Consider the following 14,289-nt stretch of genomic DNA (forward strand, 5'->3'; position numbering starts at 1 on the left):
CAGTGTGTCGTGGGTTCATGAATAGAATCGATGAACACTGAGGTAGACACACAGAGGAAGGTCAATGAAACACTGCTGTTTGGATCATTAGCTTCATTAGCTAACGGTTAGCAGCAGCTGCAGCAGTGCAGGAAGAGTCCTAATGAAGTTCCATCTAATCATAATCAGCTGACCACAGACTGCTGCACTGACAGGATACACGTATTACACCAGAGGACACACACACACATTAGAAACAGATTTTAATGAGTGCTACCGTATGAATTTATGATCGGTTGCTGCAAAGACGATCTGCATTTAAACGTCAGCGTCCGTAACGGTTAGCTTAGCCGCTGACACCATGTGACCTGAGGAAGCTCGGCCTTGGATTATTTCCCCCCCGCGGCCAATCAGGAAGCTGTTTGCCATGAGAGTCACGTGTAGCCGGCGGTCTCACCGGAGACGCAGGTGAGGGAGGACAGAAGGACGAGGCCGGAGACAAAAGAGAGAATGAGCAGCAAATAGTAATTGATGATGAGATTAGAGAGAAGGACGGAGGCAATATAGATCAGTGTGGAGATTGAAATGAATAGTGTGTGTGTGTGTGTGTGTGTGTGTGTGTGTGTGTGTGTGTGTGTGTGTGTGTGTGTGTGTGTGTGTGTGTGTGTGTGTGTGTGTGTGTGTGTGTGTGTGTGTGTGTGTGTGTGAGGGAGATAAAAGGCAGGCAGACATTGTGTCCGTCGGTAAGTCACAGTTTGCCTGAGTTCAATTATAAGTTTCATTATCAGAACGTCTGACCTGAAAAAGTAAAGTTTGTGTTTTAGAAACTGTCCCTGCAGACGGTGAAAGGAGAAGTACTGATTAGTGTGAATCCCTCGACCACAGAGTCCAATCTGAAGTGGTGTCAAAGTCAACTGTGACGTCATCGTTAGCAAACTGCAAAGTCATCAGATTTGAAGTTGTTGTTAAATCTTAAACCCCTAAAAGCTGGTGTTGGTGTCAGTAGCATTACAGTTGTTCTATTGTTGATATGTTCATCTATGTTAGTATTTGTTGTTTGTTTCTTCTCTTGTCCTCTTTGACCTCCTTCATGATGGATAACGTCTCGTCTCGTCCCAGTAAAGGGGGCGTGGTCCTGCTGGTCGTCCTGGTCGCTGTGCTCGGTGGGATGCGGCGGCGGTCACTACCAGCGCTCTCGCTCCTGCAGCAGCCCGCCGCCCTCCAGCGGAGGAGACATCTGCCTCGGTCTGCACACTGAGGAGGCTCTGTGTAACACACACACATGTGACGGTGAGCTCACACACACTCTCACACACACACACACACACACACACACACAACTTTAAACACTTTAACTGCTTCCTCTCGTCTCCCAGGCCGGGTCGTCTCTGCGTCGTCCCGTTCGCTACGTAGCTTCTTTCATCTTATATCTCATCCCCTAATGCTGGAGTATTCAAATTCAATGAGGTGTGTGTGTGTGTGTGTGTGTGTGTGTGTGTGTGTGTGTGTGTGTGTAGGTGTAGGTGTGTGTCTTTGATGACATTCATTCATGGCCCTTTAAAGGAGAACTTCTGTCACCAGTGAAGCATCTTGTGTTGCTTTGAATTCTGGATCAATTAAAAACACTTGAGACGTTTAAGTGTCTCAGGTATTCGTGCTCCTACGTCTGGAGAACAGAGACGTTTACTGCTGTGAGAGTTTGTAAACAGATGTTTTCGTATAGGTTCCCCCCCCCGTGGACTCAAGGTAACAGAGGGAGTCGTTGATGAACATTCGGGGGTGAAGTGAAGAGTAGAAAGCGTCCTCCTGCTCGAGGTCGTCCACTGAACACTTTTAAACAGAAAGACACGTTGCTGTTGAATTATTAATATTCTCAATGCTGTTAGCAGCACTAATGTAATTTATTTTACCTCGAGGAGAAATGTCAGAGCTATATTTCTTAAAACCTGGATAAATAAAACTATAAATTACTGTAGTTAAGTGAGAAAAATATGTTTTTAAAGGGTCAGTTCAGGCAAACGACTGGAAAGTTTCTAACGGTAAAGTTATATTGAATTAAACCCGGTGTAGTAGTGTTGACTTGTTCTCTTCTAGCTTGGAGGTTAGCCTTCCTCTCACATATGATGATGAGATGTGAGATGTATAACAACGTCCTCTGCGTCTCCCCATCTATTACCATTCTGCTCTCACAAGGACACTGAAATATTCATGAGAGATCTGTCTGCTAATCCACCCGGAGAGACGAAAAGAGACGCATTCTAGAGTTTAACATTAAAACAGGCACAGTGAGATCTTTCTATTCATTTAGCTGGGAAGCCAAAATGTTTCACCGTATGTGTTTAGTCATGGACGGTTTACTGAACCGTCCTACAGGGTTCAGGCCCAGGGGCCCAAACTGTCAGGGGCCTTCACCTTCAAAATGTCACCTCAAAGAGACACTTACCAACCAGCAAGAGACACAAAATGACCACAGAGAGACATAAAACTCTACAACGAGACACAGAATAACTGCAAGCAACACAAAACAAGTACAAAGAGACAAAACAACTGCAATAAGACTGACTATGACCACACAAAGAGACATAAAACAACTACAGCGAGACATCAAATAATCTTAAAGATACACGAAACAACCACAAAGAGACACAAAACAACTACAAAGAGACACAAAATGACCTCAAAGAGACACGAAACAACTACAAAGAGACACAAAATTACCTCAAAGAGACACGAAACAACCACAAAGAGACACGAAACAACTGCAACAATACTCAAAATGCCCACACGAAAACACAAACCAACTACAAAGAGACACACAATGACCTCAAAGAGACACAAAACATCTCCGAAGGACGTCAGTGATCCAAAAGAGACACAAAAACAACCACAGTCAAAACGTAATTTTAAAAAATTGAATAAAGACAATAACAAAGAGATGCACGACGACAACAAAAATAAGTGAAACAGCTGTGAAGACGTCTGTTTGTCTCTCTCCGTTGAAGGAGAGGGGCTGCACAGTATCATAAGTCTGATAATCTGTCTCACATGGTGGTTTCGAGTCACGCTAACAGACTAATTACACACAAACAAGAGGAAAACGTCTTCCCGCCCTTTTGTCTCCCCCGGCCCGGGATGCTAACCTCCTCCTTTATCCGGTTCATGTCTGACGTGGACCGACTCGTCCCCTGGACTGTCTGCTAACCACCTCTCCTCGAGCCGTCCGGTTATTGACGGCCGTCTATCGGGGTCATCTCGCTGCTCCGCTGGGTAATTGGAGGCGAGCCGGCCGTCAGTCACGGGGATATTTGATGCTGCTGTCGCAGGTCATTTGATTAACGTCTGCAGCAGTAATGGAGGACAGCGGGACGGACTGTAGAGACAGAATACTAACGAGGAGCCTCAGGTCTGACTCAACAGTACGATCACGCAGGTCGCTCCGGCTGACAAAAAATAAATGGGAATAAATGAAGCAATTAAAGCGCGCTGTAGTGGTGCACCGCCATTAACCCTCTGAACCACAAAGACCGCCCCAGGGACGGAAAAGTGTTTTCTTTAAACAATCGGCTGAAAACTACACCGTTTGGATCACACTTGTGGAAACTTGTAAAAAATGTGGGATGTATAGAATCCATTGTTTTCCAATTTATTTAAAAAAAAAAAATCAAGCGGGACTTTATAATACAGTTAAAATCACAGCCACAGAGAGAAACATGTGGCATCTAGTGTTTCCTGTGGACGGCTGCGTGGGGAGAAGCAGACGATAGCGGAGGTAAAGACACGTCTTGTCCTCGGCATCGACTCGGCCTCTCGCTGCCAGGACTGCACACTCGAGAGCAGCCTGAACAACACAACTCCTTTCATGGGTCCTTTCACTGAAGTCTTGTGCTCGCTTCTTACTTTTGGTCAAACAAAGAGTGCAGCGAGTGCACGGCTGAGAGTTTCCCTCTCGCTCCTCTTTGTTTTGCTGCTGCGGGGAAACGCCGCTAAAGCTTTGGCTCAGGAGACAAACATGTCAAACAGTCCTGTTTACACCACAAACACTGTGCTCGGTGCGTCGGGCTCTGATGTGTTGTCTGTGCTCAGGAGGCTGGATGGCCTGGTCTCTGTGGTCGGCCTGCGACGACTCGGGTCTACAGATGAGGAGCCGGGCGTGCGGCGCTCAGGGCGGCGCCCCCTGCGTCGGGAACGGCACCCAGCGCAGAGACTGCAACGAGATACCTGGTGAGCCCTGAATATCCCACAATGCACTGCAGCGCTTTAAAGTGGCTTTATACTGACGAGCCAAAGATAAGAAATACCGATGCAGACAACACAATAAAATGATAAAATGACATAAAGTAGAATAAAAACTAGAATAACATGTAGATGTGAAACAGTGGATTAATACAAATAACAGTACAATATAAATAAATATATACAACTCTAATAAGTGATTAATACAAAAACAATCAACTTAAATACAATGAGAGAGAGAGACAGAGACAGAGACAGAGAGAGAGAGAGAGAGAGAGAGAGGGATGATTGATTGATGAGCTCGCTCTACGATCACTCAAAGTCTTGTCTGATGACTTCAACATACTTTTTTACTTTCATGTTTTAACTCTTTGTAGGAATTTAAAACAGGAAGTAAACGTGTTCTGTCTCTGTGAGGTCGAACCTTCAGCAGCTTGTGATTTTAGGACGCCGTCTGTCTGTCTGTCATCCTCAACTATGTAACACATTACCCATCATGCTTCATCCTCATCATCCTCACTCACAAACACATCAACACGTGTGTGTGTGTGTGTGTGTGTGTGTGTGTGTGTAGCCTGCACTAAAACAACCTGCTTCTGTTAATGAACCATAATGAAGTCCACGTGAGTCCAGCAGGTCGGCCGTTGACCCCGTTGACCCCGTTGACCTCCCCGCTCCTCGTTCTGCTGACGCTGGTCTCAGAAAGTTTCCCTGAAATGATCCCGACTGAGTCCAGACCCGAGCTCGTTAATATTAATGAGTCAACTACAAAAAACACTTCTAGTTTTATTGCAAATCTCAACGAGGCCGTGGCCGGATTGGTTAAGGTCACACTGAGAGGAGATGTTAATCACACACACACACACACACACACACACACACACACACTCTTATTATCTGCTACTGTTTGTTGCAGACGGGACGTGAAGTATTTGTGAATTATCATGAAGAAGAATCAACAGCGTTTAAGAAGGCGTGTTTTAGAGTCTGGCTCAGTGAACCGGTTATTAATGATGGTTGACATTTTAGCAGCGTGTCCTCTGCAGAATGAACAGAATCACTGAGTGACCTGCTAGACAGACAGACGGCTCTTTAAAGTCCAGTTGCATTATGGGAATTGTAGAATCCAGGATTTTTAAATTCACTGAAAAAAACCCAACAATCACTGTTTGTGTTTCTGCATGTCGACTCCCCCGATGTTACAGTCCATGGTCGCTGTGTTCTGAGAGTGTGTGTGTGTGTGTGTGCGTGTGTGTGCGTGTGTGTGCGTGTGTGTGCATGTGTGTGTGCATGCTCGTCTGTGTGTCTGACCCTGTGTTCCTCTCCTCTCTGCAGTCATCCTCCCAGCATCTGGTTTTGATAAGGACCAGCACTGTGGAGGTAAGTGGACAAGCAGCTCTGTTCCTGTGTGTGTGTGTGCGTGTGTGTGTGTGTGTGTGTGTGTGTGTGTGTGTGTGTGTGTGTGTGTGTGTGTGTGTTTCCATGCATTATATGTGCATCTTCATGTGTTTGTGTGTGTGTTTATTTATTCTGTCAGAAGAGGAAGACACTTTATGTGATGGAACGAGTCGACCCGTTCAAGACTTCAATAAACAGCTGATTCACATCCAAACTGAAGACTTTTATTCATTTCTTTAAGAAAACAAAAAAACAAACCAAAGTTCATGTTCCTGTCCTTGAGAACATAAAGATCAAAATACAACTGCTTCAGTAACTGTGAGTGAAAGCTTTTGGAGAGTCTTCTCTTCCTGTTAAAGCTGAGGAGTATCTCAGCGCGTCCTCACACATCTTCACTGGAACACTTCTAGACTTCTTCTATGGTTTTAGATTCTCCGTTCACCACGAGAGAAATGCTAAGTTCCATTCCAGAGTTCAAGGTAACAAAGGGTAATCATTGATATAAATGCTCATTGTGGAGGGTGAAGTATTCCTTTAAAGGTCCATCAAAGTTCACCACAAAGAAAAGTTAAGAAATGTGTGAATAATCAATAAAAATCTCATTTTGTGGGTGAAATGTTTCTTTAAACGTACTCAGAATAGTTTAAATACAGCATGTGATAAAGTAACGCTAACCCTCCGTGTCTCCTTCGTTTCCCAGCATTCACCTCCATACACCTCATCGCCACGGGCGTGTCCTGTTTCCTGGGGGCGGGGCTTCTGTCCTTCCTCATCTACGTCTACTGTCAACGTTTCCACAAACCCTCGCAGGAGTCGGCCGTGATCCACCCAACAACCCCGAACCACCTCAACTACAAGGGCAACACCACGCCAAAGAACGAGAAGTACACGCCCATGGAGTTCAAGGTACGGCCCCCTGTAGATACCTGTTTAAAGGAGCAGTGTGTGAGCTGTAGTGACATCTGGTGGTGACGTTGTGTACTGCAACCAGCTCGACGCCCGGAGAGCTACGAGTGGAGAGAGGTTCTTTAGATCCTCTGCTTTTAAACAACACATGTAGTATCTAAAAACAAATGTATTCACAATACGATTATTTATATATATATATATATATATAGTTATTTATAATTTAAATTTACAACAGAAAAGTCACTTTATAAAGTCGTTAATATTTCACTGGAAACAAACGTAAAATGTTAATAAAATAAATAACATGTCTGCGTGACGTTTATAAAGAATAAAGAACACAGATATCAGTCAGTACCAGTCATTCCTCATGTCCTCTGTCCTCATGTCCTCTGTCCTTATGTCCTCTGTCCTTATGTCCTCTGTCCTTATGTCCTCATGTCCACTGTCCTCATGTCCTCCTGTCCTTATGTCCTCATGTCCTCATGTCCTCTGTCCTCATGTCCTCCTGTCCTCTGTCCTCCTTTCCTTTTGTCCTCATGTCCTCTGTCCTCATGTCCTCTGTCCTCCTGTCCTCTGTCCTCCTTTCCTTTTGTCCTCATGTCCTCCTGTCCTCTGTCCTCCTTTCCTTTTGTCCTCATGTCCTCTGTCCTCATGTCCTCATGTCCTCCTGTCCTCTGTCCTCATGTCCTCTGTCCTCTGTCCTCCTGTCCAGTTGTTTGCATTGAGTGGTAATGGTTGATGAGAGAATGCCTCTAAGAACTGATTTGAACCTGACAGACACCAAAACATGAACCAGTGTTCTTAGTTTCAGGTGATGATACACTGAATGTTATATTCCATATCTGCCAGCTGCTCGCTGTGCGTGTAGCACACTGTCCCTTTAAATCACAACAAAAGAAGCACTTGGTGTTACTCACGTGCACACAAACAAACACGCTGTAAAAGATTCAGATTTAAGGTGGAAGTGATTCATGTTTTATTTCGAGCTTTTATTGGTGCGTTTATCTCAATGAGCTCAGCAGATGAATCACTGCTCACGTTCTTTATATTCCTCTTCGTACACTAACCCTCCCAGCATGCACACACTAACCCAGTGCGTATTAATGGCTCCCATTAGCTCCCCTCCACCTCCCGTCTCCATCGCTCAGCTGTGCGTTCACATTCACACAACGTGGAGGAGCTGCTTCACTCTTTAGTGCAGCTTTGACTTCTGTTGTTTGTCTCTCTGAACTAGTTTAACTCCGGGAGATTATCATTGATCTGTCCGCAGAGTGAGACGGAGCGCAGGATAATAAGCTGCAGATGAACTCTTTATGACCCTCAACCCCAAAGAAAGGAGTTTCTTCTTTGTCACCTCCTTCTAGAGCTTCACTCACAAATATGAACCACGGATTCATTTCAGTTCCTCCAAAACCAGGAACTGACTCCAGACATTTAATATCACATATATGAACCAGTCTCAGTGTAGTCCTGATCCTCTATATGAACCAGTCTCAGTGTAGTCCTGATCCTCTATATGAACCAGTCTCAGTGTAGTCCTGATCCTCTATCAGACCTCCATCAGTAAAGAGACCATCAGAGAGAAGATGGTCTGTTTCTATAGAGTTATTCTTAATGCTCGTCATCGGAGCCACCGGGTCGGATTCTGGTGAAACCAGATGAACTCATGCAGGTTCACCAGAACCTCCTTCAGCTCAGACTCCAGCAGAGACCGGTCCACCGTGGACAGACCCAGATCCTCCTCCTCCAGGAGCAGAGCTTCTCCTCTCTGGGAGTCAACACCGACACCTCTCTGCTGGAGACCCAGGACGTATTGCTGGACCCGCTGGAGTGAAGGGAGGCACGGGAGAACCAGAACCAGGACTGAGAGGGTCAGACTGTCAGACCTGCTGCAGTAACATGAGAGGTTTACTAAAGAGAGTCTGGAGCTCAGAGACACTACAGCTTTAGACCACAGGGGGCGTTCTTCAGATAGAGAGCGTTTGTTTCTGGTCTTTTATTGAATATCTTCTCAATAACAGCAGGATTGTAATTCTCATCCATAAAGCATGATGCGTGACATCTCCTCTTTTAACTCTTCCTTATTGCTAAACCTGGAAGAACACAAACGTCCGAGGGTGAAGAAGGAGGGTCAGTTACACAAAGACGCCGACGGAAATGAGACCATGAGATTCGGGAGCTTCTGTCGGTAAGGGCCGACGCTTAAAGACAAAGTCAAGGAAATGGTGATGAACAAACTAGGAAAGCAGCTTGCACGCTCTACCCGCCTGAACCAGACCAGATAGTGTCTCTGGAGGGGTTAAAGGTCACACTTTACCGTTTCTTTAAATATTCATCAGTTTCTTTTTTAAATCTACATGACCCTTGTTCCCAGCGGCACAAAGTAGATCCACCACACATAACAAGAAAACCTGTCACTTCCTAAAGCTAGTTGACCTGATTACTGTTTGTTTGGTGTGTTCTCTGTATGCCAACGTGAGGCCAACTTCCTCCTTAGTGACAACACGACCAGCTGTAGAAACGAGCTGTGACCTCAGTGAATATTAATGATGGTCCGTGATCAATATGTGACATTTTGTTATTGAATAAACACATCGGTTTCTTGTGAATTTGATGAAAGTTCAGTACTAGATCACCTTTTCATCAGCACACATTGACCTTCCCTCTCCTGTCTCTGCGTCCTGTAGAACGGTGTGAATGAAGTCGTATCACTCGTGTTGACATGTTGAATCAGCTCGTAACAATCAAATACACACAAGCACACAGTTCTGGTAGAAACTCGTTTACTTCACATCTAAATGACATTAATGTCACTGAGCTCATCAGCTTCTCTGTAAAGTCTCATCGTCTGATGAAGCAGCTGATGAGTTTGGATGTTTTCTTCACGTTGTCAACGTTAAGCTGATGTTTCTGCTGACGTCAACTGATTTATTTTACCCGTTCCACCCCAATACACAAAGACTACACTTGACTTTCTAATATGGTCTTTATAGTGTCCTTATAGTGTCCACACAATGTCCACACAATGTCCACACAGTGTCCTTATAGTGTCCATATAGTGTCCTTATAGTGTCCTTATACTGTCCCTATAGTGTCCTTATACTGTCCATATAGTGTCCTTATAGTGTCCACACAGTGTCCTTATAGTGTCCATATACTGTCCATATAGTGTCCATATAGTGTCCTTATACTGTCCATATAGTGTCCTTATACTGTCCCTATAGTGTCCTTATACTGTCCATATAGTGTCCTTATAGTGTCCCTATAGTGTCCTTATAGTGTCCATATAGTGTCCATATAGTGTCCTTATAGTGACCTTATAGTGTCCATATAGTGTCCTTATACTGTCCATATAGTGTCCATATAGTGACCTTATAGTGTCCACACAGTGTCCCTATAGTGTCCTTATAGTGTCCATATAGTGTCCACACAGTGTCCTTATAGTGTCCATATAGTGTCCTTATACTGTCCATATAGTGTCCATATAGTGACCTTATAGTGTCCACACAGTGTCCCTATAGTGTCCTTATAGTGTCCATATAGTGTCCATATAGTGTCCTTATAGTGACCTTATAGTGTCCATATAGTGTCCTTATAGTGTCCTTATAGTGCCCATATAGTGACCTTATAGTGTCCATATAGTGTCCTTATAGTGTCCTTATAGTGTCCCTATAGTGTCCTTATAGTGTCCACACAGTGTCCACACAGTGACCATGTAACCTCAGCCTCCCCTGTGTCTTTGACTCCGGTTGTCCTGCTGTTATTGTTGCTGTGTGGTGCTGACAGCCGTCGTGGTGCTGAGAGATGTGAACTCATTATCCAGCCGATGTCACCGTGAACCACCACAGCCCCGTTTCTCCTCCAGGCCAATTTAGGCTGCCGGCCGCCGAGTATTTCAGCGACTCTAACCTGATTATGTTGCTGCCTCGGTCCCCCGAGCCGTTCAGATGGATTACATTAGTCTAATGCTTCCCCTGGAAAGTGTTTCACCTCCTGCTCGGCTTTTACCAGAGACTCAGCAATTACATTAGAATAAAATGTGGGTTTTAGACTTGTTTTTTATTTAACAGCGCCGCAGTAAATTCCCGCCCATCTCGTATAGTAGTGCATTGAGTATGCTTGACATGAACTAAATTAAATTGGTTAAATTGGTTTGCTTTGGTTATGAATACTCTTGGTGCCTGGAGGCTGCTGGAGGTGTTGTATTCACCTGTGGGCACCAATTATTTTAACATTACAAAACGCTGCAAAGTCTTTATTTTAACAAGACTATTCTGTCTTTAACCATCTGGGGTTTTACTTCCTCACGTGTTTCTCTCTGTGCTCTTTATTCTCTCTGTAATATAAAGTTCTGCTCCTCTATGGAACAGATCCATCAAGACTAGAAGTAGAGCAGTCTTTAGTGCACAACACAGATACCAGGTTTTTACAGACTCTCTCCTCTCCTCTCTCCTCCCCTCTCTTCTCTCCTCCTCTCTCCTCTCCTCTCTCTCCTCTCTCTCCTCTCTCCTCTCCTCCTCTCTCCTCTCTCTCCTCTCTCCTCCCCTCTCCTCTCTCTCCCCCCTCTCTCCTCTCTCCGCCCTCCCCTGCCCTCTCCTCTCTCTCCTCTCCTCTCTCCTCTCTCCTCCTGCCTCTCTCCTCTCTCCTCCCCTCTCCTCTCTCTCCTCCCCTCTCCTCTCTCTCCTCTCTCCTCCCCTCTCTTCTCTCCTCCTCTCTCCTCTCCTCTCTCTCCTCTCTCCTCTCTCTCCTCTCTCCTCTCCTCCTCTCTCCTCTCTCCTCCTCTCCTCTCTCCTCTCTCCTCTCCTCCTCTCTCCTCTCCTCTCTCTCCTCTCTCCTCTCTCCTCCCCTCTCTTCTCTCCTCCTCTCTCCTCTCCTCTCTCTTCTCTCCTCCTCTCTCCTCTCCTCTCTCTCCTCTCTCCTCCCCTCTCCTCTCTCCTCCCCTCTCTTCTCTCCTCCTCTCTCCTCTCCTCTCTCCTCTCTCTCCTCTCCTCTCTCTCCTCTCTCCTCCCCTCTCTTCTCTCCTCCTCTCTCCTCTCCTCTCTCTCCTCTCTCTCCTCTCTCCTCTCCTCTCCTCCTCTCTCCTCCTCTCCTCTCTCTCCTCTCTCCTCTCCTCCTCTCTCTCTCTCCTCTCTCCTCCTCTCCTCTCTCCTCTCCTCTCCTCCTCTCTCCTCCTCTCCTCTCTCTCCTCTCTCCTCTCCTCCTCTCTCCTCTCCTCTCTCTCCTCTCTCTCCTCTCTCCTCTCCTCTCCTCCTCTCTCCTCCTCTCCTCTCTCTCCTCTCTCCTCTCCTCCTCTCTCTCTCTCCTCTCTCCTCTCCTCCTCTCTCCTCTCCTCTCCTCTCTCTCCTCTCTCTCCTCTCTCTCCTCTCTCCTCTCCTCTCTCTCCTCTCCTCCTCTCTCCTCCTCTCCTCTCTCTCCTCTCCTCTCCTCCTCTCTCCTCCTCTCCTCTCTCTCCTCTCTCCTCTCCTCCTCTCTCTCTCTCCTCCTCTCCTCTCTCCTCTCCTCCTCTCTCCTCTCCTCTCCTCTCTCTCCTCTCTCTCCTCTCTCCTCTCCTCCTCCTCTCTCTCCTCTCCTCCTCTCTCCTCCTCTCCTCTCTCTCCTCTCTCCTCTCTCCTCCTCTCTCCTCCCCTCTCCTCTCTCTCCTCCTCTCCTCTCTCCTCTCTCCTCTCTCTCTCCTCCTCTCCTCTCTCCTCTCTCCTCTCTCTCTCTCCTCTCTCTCTCTCCTCTCTCCTCTCCTCTCTCCTCCCCTCTCCTCTCTCTCCTCTCTCCTCTCTCCTCTCCTCTCTCCTCCACAAGTTAAAGCTTTGTTTTTGTGCGTCTTCTTTAGAAAGCGTTCGACACACATGATGTGTTCAAGGACCGTCAGAAAGACGGAGATCTGACGATAATGATGCTTTTTTACATCTTCTGGCTGATTTAGTTTTAAAGAAAATGTTTCCAAAAGTCAATCGAGTCCTCAAAGCTTTATTTGTGAAAACATCTTCCAGCATGTTTCCCATAAACTGTTCTGTTCCTTCAGAAGGAACTACATGAAGGTGTTAACGTGCGTTAGATACGTTTAAACCTTTAACTCTTCTTTGTGTCGTTGCAGACGCTCAACAAGAACAACCTGCTGCCAGACGAGCGATCCAACTTCTACCCGACGCCGCTGCAGCAGACCAACGTCTACACCACCACCTACTACCCCGCCGCGCTCGGCAAGTACGACTACCAGCCCAACTCCTCCCCCTCGCCCTGCAGGACCTACAACCAAAACAACAACAGCTGAGCCCCCCGAGCCCCCCAGAGCCACGGAGACGGCGCTGAACGGGTTCCTCTGCTTCCTCTGGTCGCTCCCCGCATGGTTGGGTTTGTGTTTCTGGAACTTTCCATTTAGGAGATGTTTGGACGACGAGGCCCGTGTCCTGGTGCATTCTGGGACTTATGCTACCAGTTTAGGGGGGGGGGGGGGGGGGGGGGGGGGGTTCATCAGAGCTTCATGTGAGGATCTGGTGGAGAGGTCTAGACTCTTTGTTGAGACACAGACGAGAATCCACACACGAACACATTTCAATCAAAGATGACATTTCTGTGGATCTGGATCTCGTTTACTAACAACAACAACAACAACAACAACAACAACAACAACGGAGAACAGTGGATGGAGAGATATGAGCCTGGATGGAGAAAAGAACTTCAACACTAAACGAGTCGCTCGTCTTTTGTCTTTTGTTCACCAGGACCTTCTACGGGGGGGGGGGGGGGCTGACCTGTACATAAAGCTTTGGGAATGCCTTGGGTGCCTGAATGCAACAGAGTGCGGGGGGGGGGGGGGGGGGGGGGTTCTTTTCCTATTTCTTCAGTCTTATTCTTTTCTCCAGGAACACTGAAGACGCTGTGGAGAGCGTGGATCGATCGGCTCTCTGGTCGCGGTGCTGAATAGCCGCTCAGCTCTGTGACGTAGAAGAAGCTCGTAGGTTTCATCAGATATCTGTTCTCAGTCCAGCTGTAGCGTAGCAGCAACTATTAGTTTAAATGAGATAGAGCTGAGTCATCGTTCCTCTAGTGGATGAACACTTTCCTTTAGTTTCTCTTGATTTTTTATTCAGACGTTCAGAACATTTCATCTTCAACAACGTAAACAATGTTAACACAAATATAGAACAATGAAGAAGAAGACGTTTTCTACAAAGAATGACTGAAACAAAACATCACTTTTGATAAACTCTGCTTGCTTAGAAGTTTCAAAAGCTGTGTGAAGATCAAACGTGTGTGTGTGTGTGTGTGTGTGTGTGTGTCTGAATGATCAAAGGTTTTTGTACTTTGTGTGTTTCCACATCCTGACACACGTTCTACTGTTGGTTTGTTTTCTATATTTCATGAGATGTTAATGAGTTAAAGCATCGCTGCTCTGCTTCCTGCCGAGGTGGAACTGACACTATTTATAGTCAAAGCTTGGTTTATAAAGGGCATTTTCACAGCTATATTTTATTATTATTATTATTGCCTGATTGATGAATGCTAACCCAGCGATGCTTTTCACTTCTGTACATGCACGAGATGCTCTATCTGTAAATAGCAGCAGCACATTTAAATGACCCCGCGGGGTCGTGTAAATGTTTCTGTACATTGTAAAGCTAACACTGTTTGTTTAAGAAAAAAAAGAGAAAAAGGCCTTATAGTTGTTTAAAAAAAGTGCAGCAGCTAAAGTACACACCGACCATGAGGTTTGTTTGGGGGCGGAGCTCCGGGGCAGTGAACAGCTGTTCACACATCACGTGACACCAGAGTGAG

At 46.1% G+C, this 14,289-nt stretch overlaps 1 protein-coding gene across 1 annotated transcript in view; it reads left to right on the plus strand.

Annotated features, from left to right (window-relative positions):
• Positions 1 to 12,784, plus strand: part of sema5ba (sema domain, seven thrombospondin repeats (type 1 and type 1-like), transmembrane domain (TM) and short cytoplasmic domain, (semaphorin) 5Ba) — a gene marked incomplete at both ends in the record, with an annotated part of 79,089 nt that extends 66,305 nt beyond the window's left edge. The window contains 5 exons of the mRNA XM_079170475.1: positions 1,099 to 1,269; positions 4,063 to 4,200; positions 5,548 to 5,592; positions 6,311 to 6,516; positions 12,608 to 12,784. Coding sequence (XP_079026601.1) covers positions 1,099 to 1,269; positions 4,063 to 4,200; positions 5,548 to 5,592; positions 6,311 to 6,516; positions 12,608 to 12,784 — 737 coding nt within the window. The remainder of the gene's footprint in view (positions 1 to 1,098; positions 1,270 to 4,062; positions 4,201 to 5,547; positions 5,593 to 6,310; positions 6,517 to 12,607) is intronic.
• Positions 12,785 to 14,289: the final 1,505 nt, after the last annotated feature.

This window comes from Pholis gunnellus (assembly GCF_910591455.1).
Source record: "Pholis gunnellus genome assembly, chromosome: 12".
NCBI classification, from domain to species: Eukaryota; Metazoa; Chordata; class Actinopteri; order Perciformes; family Pholidae; genus Pholis; species Pholis gunnellus.